The 26,519-nt window shown below is 39.3% G+C and overlaps 1 protein-coding gene across 1 annotated transcript; it reads left to right on the top strand.

Moving 5' to 3' along the window:
• Nucleotides 1–5,674: 5,674 nt before the first annotated feature.
• LOC113990562 (pancreatic lipase-related protein 2-like) lies at nucleotides 5,675–24,703 on the top strand. Its single transcript, XM_039387155.1, has 12 exons — nucleotides 5,675–5,678; nucleotides 10,607–10,761; nucleotides 12,544–12,669; nucleotides 13,637–13,771; nucleotides 14,706–14,814; nucleotides 16,006–16,125; nucleotides 16,215–16,337; nucleotides 18,622–18,737; nucleotides 20,270–20,399; nucleotides 21,758–21,869; nucleotides 23,579–23,743; nucleotides 24,640–24,703. Exons 1-12 carry the CDS (start codon nucleotides 5,675–5,677, stop codon nucleotides 24,701–24,703), a joined length of 1,359 nt encoding a protein of 452 aa, XP_039243089.1.
• Nucleotides 24,704–26,519: the final 1,816 nt, after the last annotated feature.

Here is a 26,519-nt window from a genome sequence, read left to right as displayed (position 1 = left end):
AAAGCCACGCTCAGGGCCATTTCCCTGCAGTTCAGGAAACCTCTGCTTGCAGCACCTTGAAGTCCTGTGTGCTCAACACCTTTTCCTTTGGCTTTTCATGCACTTGGAAAGAGATTTCAGGATCTACCAGTGAATTGTCCCAGCCAGAGAGCTTTTTGCTGACCTAAATGGAGCTTTTAGACCCCAGACCCACAGGGTGGGCAGTGTTTTACAAGACAAGAACAGAGTGAGCCAGGAAAGGAAAATCAGGAGTGGATAATGTCATAGGTTTACTTGTTCTAAAAAAAACAAGCAGGAATTTTTCTTTCGCCTGCCCCACTGTAAAAGAAAGATGTTGAATGAGGGAGGGCGGTTTTGCCTTGGGTGATTGATCTAGACAAAAGAACTAACTGGCAGGACTGCATTCCAAGCTGATGGCCCTCTCTAAGGCTGTGGGGAGGGGTGAAGAGTTTTTTTTCCTCCTCTTCTTGGAAACAGGGACACTTCATTTTTGCCTTAACTCAGGCAAGGTGGGTGTTGGAGAAGCTCCGAGGTTGTTTTGTTCTTGGCTTGGTCACCCAGCTCTTTGCTGGTTCTGGTTTGCCTTCGTTTCCTGTGCCCTGTTCTGCCCCCCAGGCCTGGACCTCTTCGGACTTCATTGGAGAGGTCTGACCCACCTACAGAGGAACTTTTTGGGGAGGAAGTCACCCTTTCCCTCTTCTGCTCCCGTGTTTGGCAGCGGTTTGTGCCTCTCGACAAAAATGGGAGAAATCCCGGCCACAGCCAGCTGCAGACAGCATAAGTTTTCGTGGGAAGAACTCCCTTTTGTCCCCTTTTCCCCTTCCCCTTCTCGGTGTGGGGGAATCGCCATTGCCGGCTTCTCCCTCACACCGGGGCCAACAGCGCCCCCTGCTGGCCAACCCGAGCACTGCGGGCTCTGCCCCTCCAGGGATCCAACAGCGCCCCCTGCTGGCCGTGGTTAGAATTGCGCAAAACCCCAGAAAGTCCCGAACTGTTTCCTTTCTGAAGGGGATTTCTGGGTACAGGATTATTGTTTGGTTGGGTTTTTTGTGTTCTTTTGTTCTGCCAATACACATATATCCTTTAATAAAAGGCTGTTAATTTTTCTTTCTCCATACTTCCTCAGCTGGAGCCTCTTAATTTCGGTTTTACAGTTGCTTAGAGATGGGAACTTGGTCTATCTCATAACTCATCCTCCTTAGCAAAACACTTCAGTCTCATTAAACTGGGACAGCAATACACTGCATCTCTACCGTGTCCAGTTATGACACTGAGGACAAGCCATAGGTGTCACTGGAAGATTTTATCCTTCTGTCACATAGTTGATATAATGCAATTTAGAAGGATGATGAAATAGTAATTTATTTTCATAAGATTTAACTGTTGAATAATCCCAAGACAGGCACAGCTCCATGAAAACCCAGGGCCTGCACACCACAATCATCTACAAGTGATGCATTCACAAACCACCCAACTGGTTTTCAGAAGCAGGAAGCCCACACAGAAACCATCTCTAAAGCTTCTCACTCTCCAGTTCTTCACACTTAGCATTTAGTGCCCATCCAGTAACAGATCACTGAAAATCCAGCATCTTTTTCAGATGTTTGTATGCACCTTAGATGCAGCTGTATACACCCTGAAACAACTACATACATCCTGAAATCAATACTGAAATGTGCTCTTCTAGCCTGGAAATTACTTCAGCTAACTTTAAAAGAGGCTGGGTTGGACTCACATTGTGAAATACTCCAGTTAAACTTATTAAGTCTAATTGGTGTGGTAATGCTGCATGCTGTGCTGGTTGCAACATCCCACTCCCACATTCCTTAGGCTTAAAATTGCTTTGTGCTTTGCAACCCTGCCTCATAACTCTCACTTGGGGTAGCCCTTTAAAAAGCTTTCTGTGTTCCTCATGACTTCTTCACAATTGAAAAAAGAAAGGTTGTGTTCCTTAACTGCAAAGCCAAAAGGCTTAAAATCAAAATAATGATGACTCAGTTTTTCTGAAGTAATTTTGAACGTGATACTGATTTAACTGGCCTGCAAAATAAACGAATCCCATCCTGTAGCTTTTGTATTACTTCATTTACAGAAGAATAAACTAGTTACTTCTCTTCATAGCCTACCCTATCTTAGCTGGCTTCTCTCAAAGGAGTTTTGAGACATTCCAAAACAGCAGGGGGCAAAGGTAGTGCCTTGTTAAAACCTGATTTAATTGCAGTAGTGACTCAAAGTTCTTAAAATTTTGACAGTATCTTTAAAGTATACTGAAAACCCAGACTCACTGAAGAAACAGCAATACCCAAAAGCAAAGTAAAGAAGCCTTCCTGTTTACAGGCATCCTTTTATCTTGCTCTTTTCAGCAAATATGATAAAAGCTTATTCCCCATGTAAGTCGTCCTTTTGCACAGGGGGCGGCAAAGCCAGCTAGAGGCACCAAACAGTCTTTGGGAACCATCCAGGTGCTGCTTCTCCTTCTGTCACCCCCTTCCAGGGATTCGGAGGAAGAATCTATTAAACACCGTGTGCCTTAGGTACACAGCTCCAAACTCAAACCTGCTCTCCAGATATGACACAAATGAGGGACAAACACAAACCTGTGGTCAGAACCATGTGCAGAGAATACCACAAAAACAATATACATTTTATGAAAGCATTACAGATGTTGCCACACCACAAGTAGTTAAGAACCTATATATATAGTGACACAAACATAACAGCAAACTTGACATAAACTTCCTGAAGTTAAACGAAATGTGATGGAACCAAACCAGTGCCCGCAAAATAATAAATAAACCCACAAACACCAGGCCCTGTATCACATCAAAGGTCTGATATGAAACCCCCTGATATTTTTACTAGGTGTTTCCGTTAAATAGCAGCTAACAGCTCATATAAATTAATATAATTCTACTGACTTCATAATCCAGTTTTAAACCGGGAGCCTTCTGCTCTTGCAGTGACAGGCATTTAATAGTTTGAAAAAAATGAGATATAAGGATATTGAAATCCTGATTAAGATTGAAATACAGATTAAATCTGGTGAGGGACTAGAATCTGTAGAATGTTTATGCCTCCAACTTTACTCTTATCTTTCAGAAGGAAATACATAAAATTATTTTCACAGAATCACAGAATATGCTGACTTGGAAAGGACCCACCCACGAGGATCATCAAGTCCAGCTCCTGGCCCTGCACAGGCCCATCCCCAAGAGTCACGCCCTGTGGCCTAGAGGATCATCCAAACACTCCTTGAGCTCTGGCAGCCTTAGTGCTGTGCCCACTGCCCTGGGGAGCCTGGTCAGTGCCCAACCACCCTCTGGGTGGTTATATCAACATACAGAAAATAGTTCAGCCATCCCATAAGCTGATGTTACTTGTTTAATATAAAATGTCTTTTTTAATGTCAGACAAAATCAGGAACTAAAAAAAAATAGAGTGTTTTTAAAGTCATAGCTTTTCAGCAACTATGCTACCAGATCTCATAAAGGATGGTTTCCTATTTACTAATAACCAGCAGCTTTAACTTAGAAATTTATAAATTCAAAGGCCTTCAGACAGAGCCTCTATCCCACCACTTCATGTAATCTTTAAACTGTAAAAAAAAAAAATCATCCTGATAATTACAACTCATTTGCCACAGCCTTCTACAGGGCTGTGGAAAGAAGCTATTATTAAAATCTTGGTTCTATGCTTTCCCATTAATCTATGAAATCCATTTTTTATGGTATTTATTGTCCTTCCTTAAAGTATCTTCTAACTTTTCAAAGGTACAAAACCAATAATTTCATGCTAGATGGCTGATAAGAGAAAGAAAGAAATAGCAACTGGTTAAGAAAAAGTCTAAAAGCTTACTTATTTCTTTCATTTTTTTTGCACTATTGTTTACTAATTTACATCCCAAAATTTAGATCAATGCGCATAGCGTCCATTGGCCTTAAAATACCTTGCTGGTGGAGGTTTAAAATTCTCTGTTTATATTATATTATTTAGATCCCTATTTTGTACATTTAAATTCAATGCTGTCCTTAGAATATGCATTGAGCATGAGTGTTTTATCACAGAAATGGTGACCAGCTAACCCACTTGGAAGTCTGTTTGATGCAAACTAAGGCATAACTGCCAGAATAAATGTATTTTGTTTATTAAGACACAAATTTCAGACCTTACCTGATGGAAATCAGTATAACTCTTGAATTCAATCAGCGAGTCTGACCTACTGCATCTGTTTGCAACATGCAGCCTAGACTCAGCAGCTGCTGTAGAGACAAGTATGATCTATTACTAACCAGATGGTTATTAGCAATTTTTTCACTATTATGTGAAAATATTGGGATACACATCCTCAAACTTTAAAATTTGAACTCACTAATATTTCTTGAATTCTTTTCTTCCCTAAACTGTTTCAAGCAGTGCAGTATTTTATCAAACTGAAGCACTGCACAAATAAAATTTTTTCCCCCTGTTTTTCCAGTCAAAGTTGATGTTACTGAATTTTGCCAAATGAAAGTTAAACTGTACTAGAGCTGAAAGACGATGCTTATCTCTGCTCTCTTACATCAACAGGATATGGATCTGTCCTTTTCTAGGATTTCTAAACTGACACTGAATTGAATAACTTTGTCGCATAGTAGTGGGATGTTTCAGACTTACCCAGATATGTGAGATATATCCAGAGAGACCAGGCTAGGCAGCAGTTCTTGATTTAGACATTAGAAGGTCAGCTAAAGCTCAGGGGAATGTTTCGTGCAGAATTCCTTGTAAAGATTAATCCTTCCTCACCTATCTTCTCAGAGAGCCAGTAAGTGTTGTAGTTAACCACAGAGAGGTAAGCAGTGAATAAAGGATGGCTAATTACACAGTCAAATCCTTGAAAATACATATTGATATGAGGAGACCAGATAGGAGCCAGTGCACTTACACAACCTCTTCACTTTATTGGAATTTCGAGGACAAAATGTAGTCAGGAGCATCACAGTTCAAATCTCATGGTAACTCCAGGTTCACCTTGGGAAGTGCAAGAAAAAAACTTGGGCTTCCATGTAAATTACAAATAAGTCATGCAACAGCTGTTCATTTAAATAGTATTAAAATACAAAGCAAATGGAACTTAACATTCGATACTCTTTCTTTAGCTAAGAAATATTTTATTCTATGAGTCATCCCATTGGGATTGGCATCAATAAAAGTATTAGAAGCTGGATCATAATGAAAGGACAGCAGATACAAAGAATAATAATCCCTTCCTATCTTTTTCAGCAGCCAAGCAGACTGGAATGAATAGAAAAATACTTGCTGGTATTTAAGGGTTTTTTATTCAAAACTGTTACTTCCTTAGGGAGGGCCTTACAACTGATGTGCTGGGAAAGGTGACCTTTACATTACTGTTGCCATCTATAATAAAAGTTATTCATACACAACACAAAACTGAATTACGCACCCTGCAATATGCAGTCAGCCCTGAAAAGAGATGGGGGTATGAATGTGATCTCTAGAATGAAGGGGACATGGAGAAGGAAACAGAAGATGACTTATTCATTTTCTTCCACACTAGTAACAGGGGCATGAAATGAAGCTGGCATTGCACACCTCAAGACAAATGGAAGTAGATGATTCTCCTCACAGTTACATAATTAGAATGTACCTGGTACAGGATGCTGGGTGTGCTAGAGGTATGCGTGAGTTCAGGACAGCTTGGACAAGTTCATGGATGAGAAATTCTCAAGAACTTCTGAGGGATGGAGAGTCAGCATTTTGTGGCTTGCTACTTCCTACATAGGTCCCGAATAATACTGAAGTAGTTAACCTCGTTAAAGTGCAAAGTTTTCTAGAAGCCAGCACAGAAGTACTGACATCTAACAATGCTGCTGAGCTATGAGCTTTCCTGCTATTAGTAAATTAGTATAGAAATCCCATTTCATGCCTGTCAGCTGGAGTAAATCCTCTGACTAATTTGTTACAAATACGAAGATACCTTGCTCTTCCAGTAACCTTGTCTTAAACACTGGAGGAGAGCTGTCGTGTCTCACTGACTGCTGAAAGGCAGCATGAACATCACTAAATAGTCACTTCATGTGCTCTGAGAAGAGCCTAGATAAGTTAAATGCCAGCTGATGCTCAATACTAGCTGGAATAATGATTTATAGGAATTGCATAGTACACATTTTCACCTAGGATGTGAGAAAATGATGTCCTCATCTTAGGTAAAATAAAAAGCCCTTAAAATGTTGTTGTTTTAGTTTTAACTTGGCAATGTCACTGAATCTTGTAAGTGATCTGAAATCGTCACCACCACACTGCAGTTGAGTCCGTGTTGAAGCAGGGGGGTGTGGTATGGTGTGGACTATAATACCAGGTTTCAGAAAGGCTTCCGAATGTAGTGGGTTATTCACATTTCTTGAGCTACCCTGAGAACATATGCACCAAAGTACTCTGAATAGGTAAAATCTATGAGTTCATATTAGTGAGAATAATTTATTGAATCAACTAGATGAATTTAAAAGTTGGAGTGACCTGTTTCTGCAGTAAACTTTCTTTCTGAATTGTGATGGAATTGTGAATATAGAATGAAGAGAGGTTTTGGGCCAATATTATATATAATGGAATTAAATCAGAAGCAGGTAATGTAGACTACATATTACCTGTGGGACCCCTAAATTTTAATAAATCAGCCTATCTGACTTTGCCTATGAATTCTTAGTGATTGATATAAAACCCAAGCATTAAGCCCCTTTGAATGCGATGCTATATCAGAGATCTGAGCACCTGCTCACCAGGTCTGAGTATACCATATATCACAGGTCTGAGTTCTACTAGCTATCCCTGAATCCAGATTTGCCCAGGATAACCCGGGATAGCTTGAAAGCAATTTTTTGTGTGTGTGCATCTTTTGAATGTTTCTCCACTTATGTTTACTGAATTCTGTGAGTGACTGGTTAACCAACCAACTTGCATCCTAACAACAGATTTAAATATGCGAGCAGAGGATAACTCAAATTCATTTTAATGTGACTACTTCAACACTTTTCTGGACTTAGTCCTGAAGACTAAGAAAAGAAACTCTCTATGTATTAACCTTTCTTCTTAATTTTCTGCTAGGGATACAGAGCACAGACTTAGAACATCTATTTGCTTTCATCTGAAGAAATTAACCTTTCAAGGCTAGCTAAACAAAAGAAGAAAAGCCTGAAAATGCTTTTGTACCTAGCATTCATAAGAATCACTTTAACCCAGTTCATATTGTCATGTGCTAAATGTGAAATAAGCCATCAGTCAGTGGAAAGGATTATACCGAAAGGGAGTCTCCCCTTTCTATACACCCTTGCCTTAGGAGGTGTCCCCTTGTATACTTAAGGGGTTTAACATTAAAATGTAGATATGCAAGTTTCTCATTTGTGTCTACACAGAATCATAGAACATTTAAGTTGGAAAGACCCACATAACTTACAGGAACAAAGTTTTCTAGGAAAGTGTGAAATGTTGAGTGAAATGACATCATTATCAAAATGCTAAAAAATAAAATTACTGCAATTAATATAATTTAATTATGAAGATTCACGGTGATTGAGTGTGGTGACAATCTGCCCAAGGAACTATTCTCCCTTGTTTAAAAGAAAAGTCAGGTAATTCATCCAGTAGCAAAATTACAGATGAGAAATCTACAAGATGAGGAACTAAGAGGTGACAGAATGAGCAATTTAATTCTTTTATCATTTTTCATACTTCTCTTTTCTTTCTGCATTTTCTCAGGTAACAGCTTGAACCCAGCTCAGCATCACACCCAGATAAGCAGCCCCGCGGATCCTTAAAGGCTGTGTGTTTGTTCATCACACTTCCCAGCACTTTTTACCTTGAAAAATAATTACAATGGAGGACAATAACACCCTGTTTGAAACCTGGCTTTAAACAGGTTGAGTCGCAGCGCAACTGGTCTGACCTGGTCCGTGTTATCTCAGATGAAGCACGCCTGACAGAAGGAGATCTCTTTTGGCACCAGCCAACAGTCACAGACAGAGCTGGGAACCTGCATTGTGGAGCAGTGCTGGGGTGAGGATCCTTCCACCATGTGCCCTTGAAGGGCAGGCGCAGTACTGTCCTGCTTCATTCCAGGCTCCTCAAAGAGCTTCTGCAAGGCTTGCCACGAGCAGTGAGAGGTGGACCCTAAGGACTTGGTCTGAGCTGTGTCACGGTAAAATGGGACACACTGGAGCCAAGAACACCTAAGGAACTGAAATAAGGTTTATCATGGTGTGGGGTATTTGGTGAGTGGCTGCACGGGGAGGAGATGGAAGCAGGACTTGCTTGAACCTGCAATAGGTTTCACAGCGATGAACTCTTTGCTCCTAACATTGTGTCGTGGACTTCAAGGGACTGGGAATACTGATCAGGAAAGAGATTCAGGGTTCTGCCTGTGCGAGGCTCGTTGGATAATCTGGGCACGGCATTAGAGTTTATAAGAATTATCTTCTTTGAAGATAAATTACTAGTGGTAGTAGCGAGACTACACTTAAAAGACTTTATATCTCCTTGAAGTAAATGGTGGGTTCCATTTACTCTGGTGCTTACCTATCAGCTATGATTAGGTAATCAGGCAGATGATGGCTGATAAGCATACATGGCTGATAGCAATGATAAAAATGAGTTTCCAACACTATCCATAAGATTTTAAAATAGAAATTAATTAAGGTTGTTCTTTTTTAAATACAATCATTGAATGGCAGTTCTATGAGTAACTTTTCTATTAAATCCTAGGACAAACTTTGCTCTGTAAAAATATGTTGTTGCAAATGCTCTAAGAACTTAATTTACTTGCCCATAAATTGCAGCTCTAGAGAAAAAAAACATTTCCTGTTTGTCAAGGTCAGGAAGACTATCTTTAAGGATGCTTACAGGATACCCTGCATATGCAAAATCTCCATGACAAACAGAAATAATTCCAAAGTTATTTTCTTGAAACCTTCCTATCTTTAAAGAAGTGTTGCTTCTTTTGGATCCAACTCAGTGAATGACTGAAGTACCCCTATGGCCGCTGTGACTTGGTTTTGTTTGCTTGGTTTTGTTTTGTTTTTTTTTAATGGGTCAAGGAAACCCTTAGGTGAATTCCAGATTCTAATTTCAGTTATGTTTGAATTGTGCTCTTATTCCCTTTAGATGTTTGCAGTATGGATCACTACTCTTTTTCTTCTCAATGCAGCCAGAGGTGAGACACATGGTTGATAAATATATAAACAGTAAAAGTTGTTATGTGCAGCTTACACTAGAATATCTATATTGTAGAAAAAGGATGTTCTTTGGGATGGATTTCATATACTCCATTGCTAGGACCACTGAGTTATGTCATGTCTTTTGCACATTTAAGCCATTACTTTTTAAGTCTGTAAAGGTTTCTGCAGCTATCTAACAAAATGGGAATTCGGAAGGTATTTTTATATTTAAATTGATAATTAAATTCTTCCAGAACATTTTCCCCTACCCACCCTCAACCCACACCAGCATTCATGGTAGCTACCAGCCTGGTAATTAGAGCCAGGCACTTAATCTTCACAGCACTTTGCAGAGAACAAGAAAATAGTCTTTGTCCAAAACACCTCTTTACCAATAGGAAGGAATAGTTTCAACAGGGACAGACACACAGAACAAAAAGAAACAAAAAGACTCAAAAGTCCAAAAGTTTGCTAATATCAGAGAAAAGACACCTGTGAAAATGCCTGAGTCACCTGTGGACTCTCTATCCGCAGCTCCACAATTAAATCCTTTTTTTCTTTAGTTGCATTTCCAGTTTATATTGTTCTACCCCTGCATTTCCTACGGATTAAGTCACGGTCTGGTGGACTATGAGCCTGTCCTAGGTAACAATAGTTTCTCATTGTTTCCAGTGTCTTTTTAATAGCAATAAAAATTATTTGGGATTTCACAACTGTTGTGCTGCAACAATGTGTAAGGATGACAATTAATTGCAACACCCGCATGTCATATTTCCATCGTTACTGTATTAAAACTGCAACAGAAATTGGGAAACTGGTCTTTAAGGCACAGACCTCACTTCCTGAGGCTGTGCTTTGCTTTCAGCTTCCTCTCAAATTCCACTTTATTGCTTCCACTAAAATCTTATGGTGATTAAAAAAAAAAGGGAGATGTTTAATGTACGTTGTGGAGCAACCAGAGGTATCTGTTTTAATGTTTTGGGCGTCTTTTACATCTTCCTGAATTGTTGCACAAGCAATAACAATTTAGATAATCCCTGGAGCATTATGACTGATTTAAAGGACTACTCTGTGCTGGCAGCAAAAGCTGGTTTATTCTGTGGATCAAGATTTTATTGTCTTTTTCCGAGGGCTGGTAACAATATGTTTGACCATACACATCCTGCGTTCTCCTGAGTTCATCAAGCTGAGCTCTAGGCTATGTTTGGAGCAGGAATCACTCTTGAAGTTCAAATCCTTGCTACAGAGCACAAACAAGTCCCTTAATGAAAAATGCACACAAGTGCCACCCTGATCTGAATCACCCATTTTCTGCTTCACTGGTATAAACACTCTCCAGACAGCTTCTTGTACAGAACCTGTTACGTTCACAGAACACTAACATTTTATTTTGTGTACCCCAGGAGGGGAAGTTTGCTACAAGAGGCTTGGATGCTTTACAGATAGCCCCCCTTGGGCTGGGATCCCAGGAAGACAACTGGCAGGCTTGCCCAGCTCTCCAGAAGATGTGAACACAAACTTCCTTCTTTACACTAGAGACAACATGATGAAATACCAAGTAAGAAACTGCTTTGTTTTTAAACACTGACAGTATACATGCAAAAAATTATAGGGATAGTTTCTTTTCTCCTTTTCTTTCTTTTATTCTGTATTTTTGCTCATAAACCTCCCAGGAGAAGGCTCAATTTTATTAGACACATAATAATAATTTTCTTCCATCTTTTTCTTTTTCCTCATTTCAGCTCTCTGATGAGAGTCATCTGAGAAATTTTGGATATATTTTATAGGCTTCTCTACAGTAAGAAAATAGCCCAAATACAGTTTCAGGTTTAGCATTCTAAAGCTAGAGGTAGGGAAGGCAGTAGAAAAGAAAAACTCAATTTTGGCTCCTGCATTTCTACAGATTAAAAATGTGTTTCAGGCCCATATACACGACTCAGGAATGTTGTTCATAGGCATGATTACTGGGTCCTCTGAAGGGCATACAATTAGTCTCAGAGGCTCTGCTTATATGGTTGCCAACACTGAGCCCTAAGAACAGATAGATAGTTAAGAGCAAAGACCAGAAGAGAAAATATGTATATTCACCAGAAAAGGTCGGGAAAATAGGGTGAAAAATTAAAGGAAGGCTTAGAAAGAAAAACAGGAGGCTAAAGACCAACTGGAGAAAGTGAAATCATATGTGGAAAGAGAAGGAAATAACTAAAACCAGAATGAAATGGGTATGGACAAAGAAAATAAACAAATGTTAAAACTTTTTTTTTTTTTTACTGGAACTGAGGGAAAATAGATGCTAAAAGGATAAAGAAAAAGACTTGATAAGACATAGCATGGAGAAAGCTTGAAGAACTGAACCAGGTTATCCCTCTTGAAGACACATCAGGTGGGAAAATATAGAGACAGCAGACTCTGGAGCTCTATGGAAAAAATGGAAAAAGGTGAAGTTATCAACAACATTTGAAAACTTGTGGACTGTGACACAGTGACAGATGGAAGTAGTGTAAAGGAGTCTGTAGGACTGTTTAGGACACATCAAATGGGAATGTACTGAAAGCCACAAGCAGTGTGTCAGCCCTTTCCTCTGGAATCAGCAAGTACTGGAAAAAGCTCACAGCAGGATGCTTGAGGTGTTGGAGATGTCTGGGCTGGGCCAGGTTTAACATGATGCAGGTTTTTGGAGCTATAGACTAATCTGGTGAAAGGTGAGAAATGACCACCACAGAGTGTGAATTTTGCTTAGATGAAGAGCAAGAAAAATAAAGCAAATACATATGAAGGGAGGGAGGGCAATTTGGTGGTGTTGTTGGCTTACATTACATGAAAAAGGCTTAATAGTGTTTTTTTATAGAAATGGCAGTCATAAGCAGTAAAGGTGTTTATGATTTCTCCTCAATAAACCCCAAAATACCTATAGTCTTTGACTTTGTAAAGCTGGTGGGCTTTCTCATAAAAAATAAATGAGCTTAACAATGAAGGTCTTATCTTCAAAGGAAAAAGAAAGAAAAATAGGTATAGTTTCAAAGTCAATACCTGTCAGAAGATGCTGTCTTTGCATTTCTATGTTTGATAAAATCTTGTACTTAGTGGCAGTGTTGTACCAGCATATCTCAAAGCACTGTGTAGGGATGCCCATATTATTAGTTCAATTAACTAGAGGAAGTGAATAATTTGTTGAAGTGATTAACTGATTCCCCCTAGGAAGTCAGTGAGGAACAAGACTCATCTCTTCAGAGTCCACAATTATGCCTTAACCATTGGGGTTTTATCAAAATGTACACTGAGATGGAGCCGTCACATCCTTTTTGTGTTGTTTGTTGCTTGTTTGGTTTCTTTGACACAGAAAATTTCAGCTACAAATCCTTCAACTATCAAAGCTTCGAATTTCCGAACACACAGGAAAACTCGCTTCGTTATACACGGCCACCTTGCCGGAGCAGATCTCCCCTGGATAACAAGTATGTGCAGGGTATGTATGACTTTCGTCTGACAGTCATTTTACTTGTATTTGAAAGTCCAAATATCCACTCTTAAAAAGTGGCTTAAAACTCCCATGTAAAATTTATACCTCTGTTCTCTTGTTAATTCAGAGAAGGGGAACGAAACTTAGAATGATACCCAGTTCCACATGACCACCCCCTTGTTCCTAGCTATGAGTATAGTGCACTTCAGCCTTCTGCTGAATGCCCTTTTGCTGCATTCACCTCCACAGGGAAAGCTGTAATTAACTGATTTTTCAATTCCTTGCTAATAATTAGGGTGGAAAGAAAAGAGTGATTTTTCTCACCTCAGGAAAAAGGTCAAAATAAAAGTTTCAGTTTGATTGAGACATTTGATCCAATAAAACCAAAAGGCTTTGTTCAGCAGATTTGTTTTATTTTACTCGGGCACATTTTAAAAATGAACTTGTTTCAGAATAAAAAAAAAAATCAGAAAGTTCCACTGGCAGAAGTGTATAAATGAAAGATTTTGGTTAGAACTTATGAACTTTGAGGCCGAACAGTTCAAGCAGGTGCACACAAATTTGAGAATCCTTTTAGATGATCCAAACATAACAAATTTGAGGAATAGATCTTGGGCAATAAAAAAGAAGTCATACTATCCTCTTTTGGTAACTGGGGTACTGTCATTAAGAGAAGTTGGTACCCTAAATCCAACCAAGGCATCTGGAATGGAAAACAGAACTGAAGAAAGATTCTATGTCCTTATACAGTGCTCAGATCACTGGCTCCACTCTGCCTCCTTGTGTTGATTTTCAGCATCAGTAGGAATTAATATACTAAAGGTGTCTTCATCAGTTGCATAAACAAAGCTTGGTTTTTTGCTATAGTTAAACAAAATATACTTGTTTATGTTATATATATCCTTAAGGACCTGCTACAATTGCAATTAATACCGTTTTTCTTCTTGTCTCCCCTTCTCTTGTTTCCCACCAGTTCATGTTTCACACTGAAGATGTGAATTGCATTTTGACCGACTGGAGAGGCGGCTCCAGCGGTTTGTACACTGACGCAGTTAACAACGTCCGCATTGTGGGGGCTGAGCTGGAGTATCTGGTGAACTTTCTCGAGGTAGAAGTATCTATGGAATGTGAAAACTATAGTCTGTATGGTAAAGCTCATGTTCAGAGTGGCACCTTTAGGTTTGTGTCAATAGAGCCAGGAAACACAGAGGTAGTTGGTAACATAGCTGAAAGTGTCATTAAAGGGCTCTAATCTCGCACAAATGGAAATACCTGCTTTGGCACCAGACCACAGATAAGCATGTCCCTGGAGGCTTACAGGCCATAGTTGCTGAAAGTTTGTACTGGATGAACTTTTTACTGGATAAGAGATCAGATTGGAGACTGTCTAACAAAACCGGTAGGTCAAGAGTGATAACTGAGGACCAATATGATTAAATATCCCTCTGCGGGTCACAGACGCTGCCTCCTGCAGGAACTGAATTGCAGCAGAGAGAACTGATTCTCCTGCAGCTGCCAACATCAGGCTTCCCCTGTTGAAGCTCAGCTGAGCCTAGCACACCAGCAGCATTCCAGGCACGGTCCTCCCCATCCTTAAGGACCTGCGTGGTGGAGCATATCCATGACAGGATGGACACTAGATTCACACAGATGGTATGTCCTGACAAAGGCACAGCTCCTCTACCACAGACTCCTATCCTGAACAGACAGACATTTTCAGGGGTGAGGCAATGGAGTCATTCATCTTTTGGAAAAGCAATCAGTGCAAATGTAGGGACTTATGTGCAGAAATTCCATCATCCTTCATTTCTATCATAAGGGCCAGTTCCTTACAGAGGTGTGGTATGAGAGAGGTGGGGTGAGTGGGGAATTGCTTCTCTTTAGGTAGAGATCCCATTGCCCATAACTATAACTTTCCACATAATACACTTGCCTCCATCACCCACTGCTCTATCCATGTCCTGGCACTGCATGGGGCCATGTTGCAGTTTAACAGACTTGTATTCCCACACTGCTTTTTAAGTTTCCATACATCTTCACAGAAGGACTATGGCTACTCTCCTGCCAATATCCATTTCATCGGCCACAGTCTTGGAGCACACGTTGCTGGGGAGGCAGGGAGAAGGAAACCTGGCATTGGAAGAATTACAGGTACTGAAGTGATTCTTGCTGATGGAACTTTATATTTTCATGAAACTGAAGAATTACTGCTCATTTATAACACACAATACAGACTGCAGTGCGCTGATTTGTCATAAACAACAGTGACCAGCCAACAGGACGTCACACAGGTCATAGGATAAGCCATTCCTGTGGAACACAGGATTTCACATATCAACATTTAAAGCTCTGAGGAAGGCTCAACTGCAACAGACCAAAAAGGCTTAACTGCCCTGAGTGGAGCTAAGTAGAGGTCACTTTTCACAGGTCACAGGGAAAAAAGACTTTCAATAGGCCCCAGGGAGCACTTGGTTACGATTTGTAATGATATAAAGAATAGGAAGAGAATGCTGTATTATATGTGGAATAACAGACCTGTAAAACACTAGCAACTCGTTGTCATACTTGGTTTTAAAAACCCACTCTAACATGACTTTTCAGCAGTTCAGATGTTTGAAAATCTGAAATGAAAAATTAAACCCCCTAGATAAGATGGTATAAAACCCCAGCAGGATAAGATGGTAAATAGCCTTGGACATCACCCTGATAACGAAGAAAGCTGTCAGTCACACAGCCACACACAAAGAAACACAGCATCCCGACACGCTCACACATCGCTTTTTTTAAAGACTCACCATTTTCTGCTTTCCTTCTCCTCCAGTCAGTTCTTTTCTCTGCACAGACATTGGTTTGTCTGAGCCATGTACACAATAAGCAGTTCACATAAGCAGTTCAGGGAAACTGGGATCAGAGATGTATTTTCTTTATCTCCGAGGGAACCTCACTGACACTGAAGTGAAGGGGTACCATTTTCAACTAAGACCTTTTGGATTTGTGGCCAAAAAAAATTTCTTAAACAAATCTACATGCTCAGAGTAACATATCAAGATTTCATATTTTTGCTAACATCCAAAAAAACCCCAAACCAAAACCCAACAAACCTCTTCTTATAACATTTTCCCTTAAAAGTAAGCCAAGCAGCCATCAGCATTTTACAGTGCTGCAATGTCTCCAATCCCCTTTCTATTAAAACCCTACTGTTTTGCTGGCTGTGAACCACAAAATGGGGTTTTACATGTGGAGTAAAGGCAGAAATGTAATGACATATAGTATAGACACCCTGTATGTGATGATATACATATAGTAGTATTTACTCAATCAGATGTATCTCCATTCGTTTAGGTTTGGATCCAGCTGGGCCTCTTTTCCAATATACTCCCACAATGGTTAGGCTGGATCCTTCAGATGCAAAATTTGTTGATATAATTCATACTCATGCTGGTCATCTTTTCTTTGACTTTGGTAAGTTTTCACCCAAAGGCTGACATGGACACATGGGTTGGCCACAGTGTACCTGAGAGTGATTGGCCTGGACTCATTGTGTGTTTCAGCTCCAGGGATTCTTCAGACTTGTGGCCACCTGGATTTTTACCCAAATGGTGGGAAGAAGATGCCAGGATGCCACCAGTTTCATGTACCTCCTGCAACTCGGAATGTCAATGACCTTATGAGAGGTAACTGTATTTTAAAGAAGTAATACCTCATTGTAAGCTACAGTTAGAAATAAAGACTAGGATAAGGTAAAGCCTTTTGAATGTATATGTTATTTATGTAGCTCGGATTTGGGGGAGGGAGACAATACTCAAAAATGGAACATTTAAAGCTGCCTCTGAAATACCGTCAAATTTTCTTTTATACTAACCAATGCAAATTCCAGATGGAAACTTCAGTTAAAGCATGAAAAATTGTTCATCACAAGCTTTATAAGAGCCTGCCACTGTGCTGACAGATTGATCTCAGTGGGAATTCCACACATGAAGGACTGGTAAAATTTCATTTAAGGCTAATCCAAAAATTAGTATTTTAAAATCTGAGCTAATCTGAGCTTCCCTTCTCCCTTGAAAGACATCACTCCCAATATTACTGGGACTCATCCATGCCATTAAGCTTTAGTATCTTCAAAGGAAACAGCTCAAGGTTAGAAATATGAAAGATAATAAAATGTCTGTTCCATTAGTAGTTCATGTTCTTCAAAGAAAGCTGGGCAGTTAGTCAGAATTACCCTGGGATCCAGTACAATAGATCCACAAAATCCTGTCTTCTGATCCTAACCTACAGAAATGAGAACATCTGTTATTCACAGCTGAATGTTTTGAAATCCCTATCATTAGTTAAATAATTGGCTTTCAAAAATGCTCTGTCTCAGAACTGGTTGAGAACTTAGCAACAAAGAGAACTGAAAGCTGGCTGGGCACAGTCATTTGGAACCAAAACACTTTCCAATTGGACTGCATAAAAATGTCTGAATTTTCAGCACAAATAAATATTTTGAAGAGACATTTCACACAGACTGTTTGCAATGTCGTCATGAAGGAGAAACAGCTCTACTGAACATGAGCAGATGGAATTTGTTGTTCATGCAGATCATAAAAATAGAGACAGCCTTAACTCGTGCCTCTTGGTTAAACCTTGCATTGTGCATCTCTGTTCTGTTTGGTAATATTTACATTTATGTAGTACTTTTATGTATGAAGTGCTTTAGAAATAATATTTAGTAATTTTTTTTCTACAGTTTTTAATGCAGTAGGGAGAGTATAGCTGTTAAGTGAATTTGGCGCTAACGCAAATTAAGCCAACTGTAAGAGCTGAGGGTTTTAAAGTACAAACCCTTCCGAATTAAAGAAGGAGCTATAAAGAAAAGATATTCAGGAAGCCTTGACAGTGCAGATTATTATCAAGAAAAACATACAAGTACTTTTCAGAGGGGGTTTGGTGTGGTTTTTTTCTTTCCTTATGCAAAGAACAATGTGTCAATTGGTCAACACCAACTGGTATATCTTTAAGATGCACAAATATTGATAGTAGGGGTAGTTCTGATTTCACTGTAAACTGTGCCAGCTTGCCATTACTTCAGTGCCTCCAAGACTTCTCCTGTGACTAGGTGAGCCCCCACCATACGCTGAAGCAGAACAGTGCATATTTTTATACAACCAACCTTAGTATATTGTATTTTGATGAAGGAGAGACTTCAGCGTCAATGAATGCAACACTTTTTACAAGGGATCTGTAAATACAACCCAAACAGCATTTTCTCCTTTTCTTACTGGCTGCTTATAAATTTCACTCCGATGGGAAAATGTACTTGTTTTAAATAGTTCTGACAAAATTGAGAACACATTGCCATACATTTGGCTTTTCAGAGAATTTAACAGAATCTCTATTAAATGACTACAGATTTTCTAGAGGTTAAAAACACTGAAAGCCACTAAATTTAAAATAATTACTACAATTACCTTTAATTCTAGAAATTAGTGGAAACTGTGGTTTTACAAAATACCACATTGTGATAACTGTAAGCAAATGAAAACTACTTCATAGTAACTACTGTTTGCCTTACAAAACCTAAGCTATGAATTCTTTCAGTCTTTGAAATATCAAAAGGAAATTCTCCTAAATCCTCCTTGTTTCTCATGCTAAAGTAAAAGCAGCTGAGTCCCCATACAGGACGGGAGGCTGCACGAGGTCCACCTTGGTGCATGTCCACCTCTGGTAGAACCTACTTCTTCCCCATCAAAAAAATATATATGTAGGCATAAATACACTTTTTTACTCCAAAACCAAATAATTCACCCTTTGAAGGTCTTTTAATTATCCCTTTTTTTTTTTTTTCCTGAGATTTCACTCTTTGTGCAAATGCTTTTGAGAAAAAGAGACCAACAAATGTTGCTTTGGCATGGACTTTATGTCAGTGAATAGCTTCAATTGTTTTTCACCTGTTGTTTGGGTTTTTCTCCCCAGCATATAGAGCTATTGGATGTGGGCATAAAAGAAGTCTCCGGTATTATGCTGAGAGTATTATCACTCCAAGTGGATTTGTTGGGTATCAGTGTGAAACATACCGAGATTTTGTATTGGTAAGTATTGGGTTTATATTTATCTGAGGAATTATAGCCCTGCCTTTCTTCTCTTAATAATTTCTGGGACAACTTCTACATTCAGAATCATGGGACTGTGCAGAACCACTGACCACCTTCATCCAGACCACACTCAAAACCAGGCAAATTTAAAAGCAGCAAACTTTAAAAAAAATATCTAGAATAAAAAAGGACATAAAATATAAACATCTAAAACCATTACAAAGGGAGAGATGAAGAGGTGAGTAAGAGAATAATGGGAAAAAGTGGCTGGGCTCACGTTTTGGGTAGGTCAGCAGCAAGGGCCCCTCTGGCTCAAGGAAGTCCATCTAAACCTGATGGAGCCCATCATGAAAAAAACAGCCCCTAGATTTCAGAAAAGCTTCACTGTCTAAAAAATAAACATCCCCAATCTGTAGGGCAGGGGGGATATTTATCCAGCCCAGCATTGCTTACACAGCTCTCAGGCAGTGCAGAAACAGGGCAGCGTGATGTCCTGGTGGTTCATATCTAATGGAATTGGGCTTTATTGAACCACTTCTGGCAACGCAACTGAGGACTGGCCAAGGAGGAGGACAGGTCTGATTTTTTTCCATCTACTCCCAAAGGATTTACTACAATAAGGCAAAAAATGTTGTTACTGTTTGTATCAATGTTGCCACGTAACTTGAAAGTTTGATGTAATTCAGGACTTGAAAACCTCAATCCTGTGCAATTTAGTAATGTAAGGGAAATGGTTTTTTTTAATTTCATGATAGATAAGTGGTGATGATGATCATTTAGCTTTTTAGTCATCAAATGCACAAATAGCCAAAGATCCACAAATATCAGTTCCAAACAGAACCTCCCATATATCAAAACTGAACTATGTAAATATAAAAATGCTGTTTTTCCCAAATACAATAATCTGCTTTCATGCTCATCTTTTTTCTCTCTTCTTCCTTTTTTTTTTTAATGGATGTCAAGCTCCTGATCTGATTGTCTGATCTATGTAATAGATTAATTTCATCGAGGCTCTGCATGGGAATAAAGGCTGTAGAGCAGACAGAACAAATTCCAAAGTGAGAGTCTAAGTTCAGTATTCCTAAACTTAAATGTTTTTACTGTAAGAGTGAGATATCCAGCCAGACCTCCTTTGAAATATGGTTACCCATCCTATCTATCACTAGCAGAAAACCTTTCAATGGACCCTGTAAAAGATGAATATATTACCTGTATTTTACAGATCAGGTAGTAAGGCACAACATGCATTAACGTATTTACTTATGGTCTCTGCAGGACCACGAGGAATTAGGCCAGATTTTCAACCTGTTTCTCTCTGATTTCCAACCAGATAAAATAACCTGACTGACCATTTCAACTCCTTTTTCCACCGCACAGATAAATACTGAAGATATGATCTCAATTGAGAAGCAAGTACCTTTTCGAAAAAAAGGCTGGGAAAAAGCTGAAATATGCTAATTTCTTAAGCTTTAAGAAGTGAGATTAAAACAGAAAATGTCTGGTAATGCACACTGTTATTTTCCCCCCAGGGAGACTGTTTCCCATGTCCAAAGGAAGGATGCCCACTGATGGGTCATTATGCTGAGAAGTTTTTACATAAAACTGAAAAAGAACAGCAAAAAGTTTATTTAAACACGGGGGCTTCCTCTCCTTATGCTCGTAAGTGCTTGTTTTGGGTGGTGTATTCTAAAGTGGCAATTAATTATGTGTGAAAAAGGGCCTTACACATCTGCAGAGAGCTGCTGGAGTTAATGAGTGGCACTCATTAACTAACACATCTAGAATTTCAGGTGTGTTAGGAACATGCAGTACCATCATTATTTGGGAAAGCTGAGATAATTGTGGAAATATATCAATGATGCTCACCTTTCAGTTAAACTTGGTTATTACATCATAGCTTAAAAATTCTGTACAGCTGAAGGTGGGAGGAATGTTATGCTGGAAGTGCATAATTTCAAATAGGAAACTGTTACAATTTTTTTATTGACAAAAATTTATTAAAATTGGAGCATTTCAGAATAGTTTCATAAAGCTCATCAGGTCAAAATGGCAGGGAGTAATAAGAAGTACAGGTTTAATTGGGATTAATGTAGAAGCAGACACAGAACTGGGAAATAAGAAAATTAATAAATAAATTGTAATTCATCGCAGGTGATCAACTTTGAAGCCAACGAATGACAGAGAGCCTTTGAGGTTTTTATTCACTAGACACTAAAATATGAAAGCAAAAGTAAGAATAAAAAAAATCTTATATTAGACCTTCATAGAGCAAAAAGTAAAAAAGTTAGAGTCTAGAGAAGCATGCTATTTCTCCAGTCTGAATGAATACAGTGATTTCAACATTTGCAAGCTGTTGAGTTTATAGTAATTATAGCCTGAAAGACAAATATAACCTTATGAATTGGGGGAAGAGATTCTTCTTTGAATAGCCTGAATTAAAGCCAGTACAAAAACTTCCCAACCCTAGTTGCTTGAAATCAATATGAGCTGTTGCATCCAAGGCCCTTCTGCCTTAGACAGGCACGGGTGATGATATGATCTGAAAGCTTTTGGGCTGTGACAGATACAAGAAAACCCCTAAACACTCTGTATGTATATCAGAATCCTCCTGGGAAAACAGAAGGTTTTGTTTAATATGTGTTTACCACAGCAGTCCAGTGGGCCTCACCACACAGCTGAGAGTTTACATGCTACCCATGCAACCGCTCATAAATGTAAGAAATCACAAAATTAACAGTGAGGCCAAGTGGAAGAGCAAAGTACAGTATTGACCATGACAGATTAAATACTCAGCAGATTCAGGAGGATGGCAAAGACTGGAGCAGTGACCACTGTCAAGAAATTAAAACTACCAGAATCGCACAGAACATTTTCCTTAAAAAAAAAATAATTTTTTTTGCTTATAAGCACATTTGTGCAATCCTTTCCTTTCCCTGAAAGACATTGAAACACACAAGAAATTTTACCATTAAGAAAGAAATCTTACAACCGTGATCGATTTGATTTTGCTTTCAAAGGCTGGAGAAAAGAGATACACGTCAAAGTATGTGCAACAGAAGTCACAAAGGGGAATATAGATGTCGCCTTGACTGGAACTAATGGGATCAGGAAAAAATATACAATTGACAAGTGAGTTTAATATGACTGTTGAAAAAATGGCTCTATCTTTGTTGTCATATTGAATATATACACAGCTATTTTTACATGCTTCATCTTGTTCTATTATGGTCTGTGATGTACACTAGTAATAAAAGTAGCTGGTAAGTGGTTGAAGTTCCCTGTGCTACAGATTGTGGTAAAAATCTGTCTGCGGGTCTCTCTTCCCCTGTATTTTCTTTTGTTTTCTGGAGTTGATGGTTAGCATGGCAAATTGGGCAAGAGCAAAAAGCTCTGTGGCTACTGCTGGACTCAAACATGATTTAGTATTCTCTGAGAGGACAAAGAGCTGCGTGATGTACAGTCATTTAATTACCCGCTCCTCTGGGGAGTATTTGAGTAAGAAAATTGCAGCTTTCTCATGAACCGTGCTGAAATACGGATTCCTGTCTACTCCCCCTGGATTTTTCTAGTAAATGTGAATTTAAACCTCAATAAAAAGACCCTGGGAAAGAACACAGCTTCAAATTGTAAAACCAACCTCCTCTGTGTTTGAAAACAGCACCATTACTGATCTGTACCAGGAGTACTTTTGGTTATAAATACACAACTGCAGCAATACACGTACAAGTAATTTCTAGGTTAATGTAATGTGTGTTCTGTTACAGTGAACAGTGATGCCACAGAAGGCACAAATTTAAACTGTGATTTTCAATTTTCTTCATGGTTGAGAGCAACCAGAAACACTGACAGAACGTTTTGACTTGGATTTATGTGAAGATAGGTAGATCTTATTTTCCAAAAATAACTTACAGAATAAACCATGGCAATACTGACAAAGAATGTGCTGAATAATGTAGTGTTTTCATCCTGAAAGGCACAGAAATTTAAGCAGCTGTGTAATTTGCATACGTATATAAATCCCTCTGAGTAGCTATCTCCTCCTTGGGTACTAACAAGACTATATATCAGGTTGACAGACTGAACCTGTCTTGGGATCCACGATCACCTCCTTATGTAAGCAGGAATGTTGTTTCCTGTGCTTTCTTAAGTAAGATTAATATTGAGACTTTGTGTCCTTCACCAATCTGCCTAGCTGGTATCTTCACCACAGACTTATGTCAAAGGGGGGAAAAAATGACATATAGTCCTCAGAACTTCCTCCAGCTATTCAGGATAAATAATTTTGGGAGAGATGAGGTAGACTCAGCACCGCCACAATAGCTTCAGGGAAGCCAAAAAATTGCAGTACTGATGTGGAGGAAGAAATCAACCAAAATGCCAATGTCAAGGATACATTCTTTTCTAATTCTTACAAAAAGGATTGAGTGAAAAGTGCATTATATATATATATATATATGTATATATATATATATATATATATGCTACATGGCTTGAATGACTAGTTAGCAGAGAGTTGGCATTTGTTGTTTCTGGACCTGAGACATGATCTGCTACTGCTAGAGCTGGAAGCCTCAGATCTGTGTGATCTGGTTTTGCATCAAGAGTCCTGTATGTTCCCCAAGGAATATATACTCTAAGAACATGCCTTAAGCTAAAATTTTGCCTGACTTCTCTGATTTGTAACTCTCTAAAAAAAAATAATAAAATTATAACACTGGTATTCAAAGCTCAACTCAAGCATCCCACAGCTCATCTTCCTTTCTGCCTGTACTGTGGTGGTTTTTCCCCCTCATTTTTATAGAACACCAGGCATCACTTCTGTGCTTTTCTTTTGGCAGGGGAACTTTCAAACCAGGCAACACATACTTGAACTATATTGATACAGAAATTTCTGGGAACATTTCAAAAGTTGAGTTTCTCTGGAAAAAGCATCTGGGTCATGTAGACAGGGGCTGCATGGGAGCTGAAGAAGTCACAATAATATCTGGGGAAAATGGAAATAGGTAAGTCACAATCTAATGATCTGTGGGTGAGGAGGGATAGAGGTGGGGAGGGAGGAGAACAACAACCAACCAGCCAAGAGAAAAAAAGAAAAGGGAAAAAAAAATACAAGGGAAAAAAAAAACAAAGGAAAAAATACACAAAACACCTTTGCATGGTATTGTGTTTCTTAAAGCAAGTGGGTAAATAAGAGCCTAATTTCATGGCAGTACCTGGGTCTTTCATGGACTGCAGTTATTTCCACAGCTCAGCACTGCAGTGAGACCTTTCCAAAAATCAGAGATATCAAATCTGAAATTCAGAGGGGGGCTGTAGCCCTGCACTGGTAAGAAATATAGGAGTTTTTCTCCTAAATTACAGTTTCACGTGCCTACATCCAGCACATCAGAAACACCTCTGCAGAGTACAACACCCTTACTTGCCTGGGCAGGGTGCCCTCGGCTGACTCCAGCCTCAGCCCATGGACCTGGCACCCACTGGCATCTGCAGGACATCAGACACACTTTTGTAGCACAGAGCACACCTCTTGGTTAGTTTTAACCAAAATTAATTCAGCTGAGGCATCCACACCACTCTGTCATGTAAACCCAAGTGTGGTAAGTGGGGGAAATGGAGTGAGCAATTCCCTTCAGAAACATGCTCCTGTCCCAAATTAAAATGCTAATGGAGTGTGGGCATAAAGGCAAACACATCCTAAAATTTAATAATTAGTCACTAACTAGTCATTCTTTAAAAAAAAATATTTTCATAACACACACTTTATGTTCTCAGTCTACTGGAACTCGTGCTTTGACCTGCCATGAAGGGAAGAGGATTTCTACTGATTTTGTTAGGCTGCTGCTAAGAAAATGGCCCACGTACTGAAAAATATTTCCTTAAACTCTTCCCCCCTTGGCAGGTCTGTGTTCTGTGGGTGTGGGACTGTGCAGCCGAGCATGTGGCAAGCCCTGGCACTCTGCTGAGGCTCAGCCAGGAATGCCATGCTTGTCCACTGTGGCAACACTCACCATCTGGAAGAGGACACTGCAGTCAGCAGCAACAGATTACAAAGCTCCCTCAATAGATTCTGGAAAGTTTGCCCAGCCCACTACATGAGCTCTATTTCCAAGTTAATGTTGTCAGCTTTTCTCCATACAGAGGAGTTCCACTTCTTTAATTACAATGACAGCTAACATGTGTTCTAGTAGTAACACACATGCAGTGTGGTTATACTTCGCAGTGAAAGGGAAAAATAATAGAACAGGAAAAAAGAGACCTTACCAATTCCCATTTGAAACACTATCATCTTGGGAGGAGCACTCAAAGAGAAGCAACTGAAAAAAAAATAGGAGAAAGATATATTAAAACCAGAGAAAAACTAAAGAAAATACAAAAAAGAAAAAGGGGCAGGGGGGAGAAAACAGGAGCATAGATAGATAAAATTAAAAGTGTATTAAAAGTGTATACTTACTCGTTCAGGAAAAAGATACTTGCATGCTTTCAGAAGCATCTGATTGCTTCTATGTCAGGAGTTTGTGTATATTTTAAATATATAAATAAGCAGAGTTTGAATGGTGTTATCTGACATATCCTGCCTTCCTGAAGAACACTTTTAAACAACAATTTAGCAGCACATCCAAAAGACTGCTTAGGAGCAGGGATTGTGTATCAAGTTGTACAGAGGAACTCTATTATCAAAAGTTCACCATGCATCAAGCAGGATAGCTTAAGGTACAGCAAAATACTTGATTGTTGCCTCTTCCTGGGGAAAAACTCATTCATGAGAGCTCTGCTGAATGCTGGGTGAGCTGGGATGCTCTCAAAACTGTGTTGGATTATTGAGGAACTTGAATTTTCTGGCAGTCTTCAATATGTAACTATTTTTTCTTTATCAGTGAAGCTGAATTTTCCACCTGTACTTTGCCTTTGTGAAGATGCTTAAGTTGGGCTTGAGCTACATTATTTGCTTTAGCGTTGCCACTCCAAATTTGTCAGCATTTTGACTATACTGATTAGCAAAACCAGACTAGCCAGAGTTATCAGCATCAGCCAAAATAAACTAAGGTTGTTTTTGTTTCAACACATGCTACCCACAAAAATTCTTTGAGTTTTTCATTACCCTAAGACATTCAACTAATTTTTACATCTGATGTGAGGTTTGTCATTCAGGTGCAGAAATTATGTCTATCAATTCTGTTGGGCAACTGTGTTCTGTCCCATCCTAACAACAATATTCCAGAATACTTCCAGTGGGGTTTATCAAAAGGTATTGATGATGTTAGTGTTACCCAAGGCTAAATGTTAGTGATGAACAGATGTGTTTCAAATTATGCAGCAATAATTTTGAGATGTCAGAACCCTGTCACCTCCTGTGAAGTTTGCTGAAGGAGCTTCCTTAGGACATTTGACAGATCAGCTGTCTGCCTTCTCAGACTCGCTGCTTCTGTACCCTTACCATCTCCATGTGAGCAGAGTAGGATCCAGAAATCGTCTTTAGCAGGAAATCCATCCTTCTTTACTCCTTGGCAAGATGCCCCTCTTGAGCAAGACGGGACTTCCCTCTTCTGTGCTCCCCTGGAGATGAACAAAACAACCCCCCAGGTATTTATACACAGTTGGGAAATATCTGCAGCCAGTAATTACAACATCTTTAACATCCTCCATAAATCACGCGTGGCTTTCTGCCCCACAGTTGCACAAATTAAAGAGACTCAGAGAGGGAAAAAGAAAGACTTGTTTTGCCTTTCTTACAGCCAGGAACTGAAGCAAAATAAATGTAAATATTTCCCTCAGGATTGC

Source organism: Pipra filicauda, unplaced genomic scaffold (genome assembly GCF_003945595.2).
Source record: "Pipra filicauda isolate LSUMZ 115617 unplaced genomic scaffold, ASM394559v2 scaffold536_size338551_pilon, whole genome shotgun sequence".
Lineage (NCBI taxonomy): Eukaryota > Metazoa > Chordata > Aves > Passeriformes > Pipridae > Pipra > Pipra filicauda.
The sequence above is the reverse complement of the archived record's forward strand: the minus strand, read 5'-3'. Positions and strand labels throughout refer to the sequence as shown.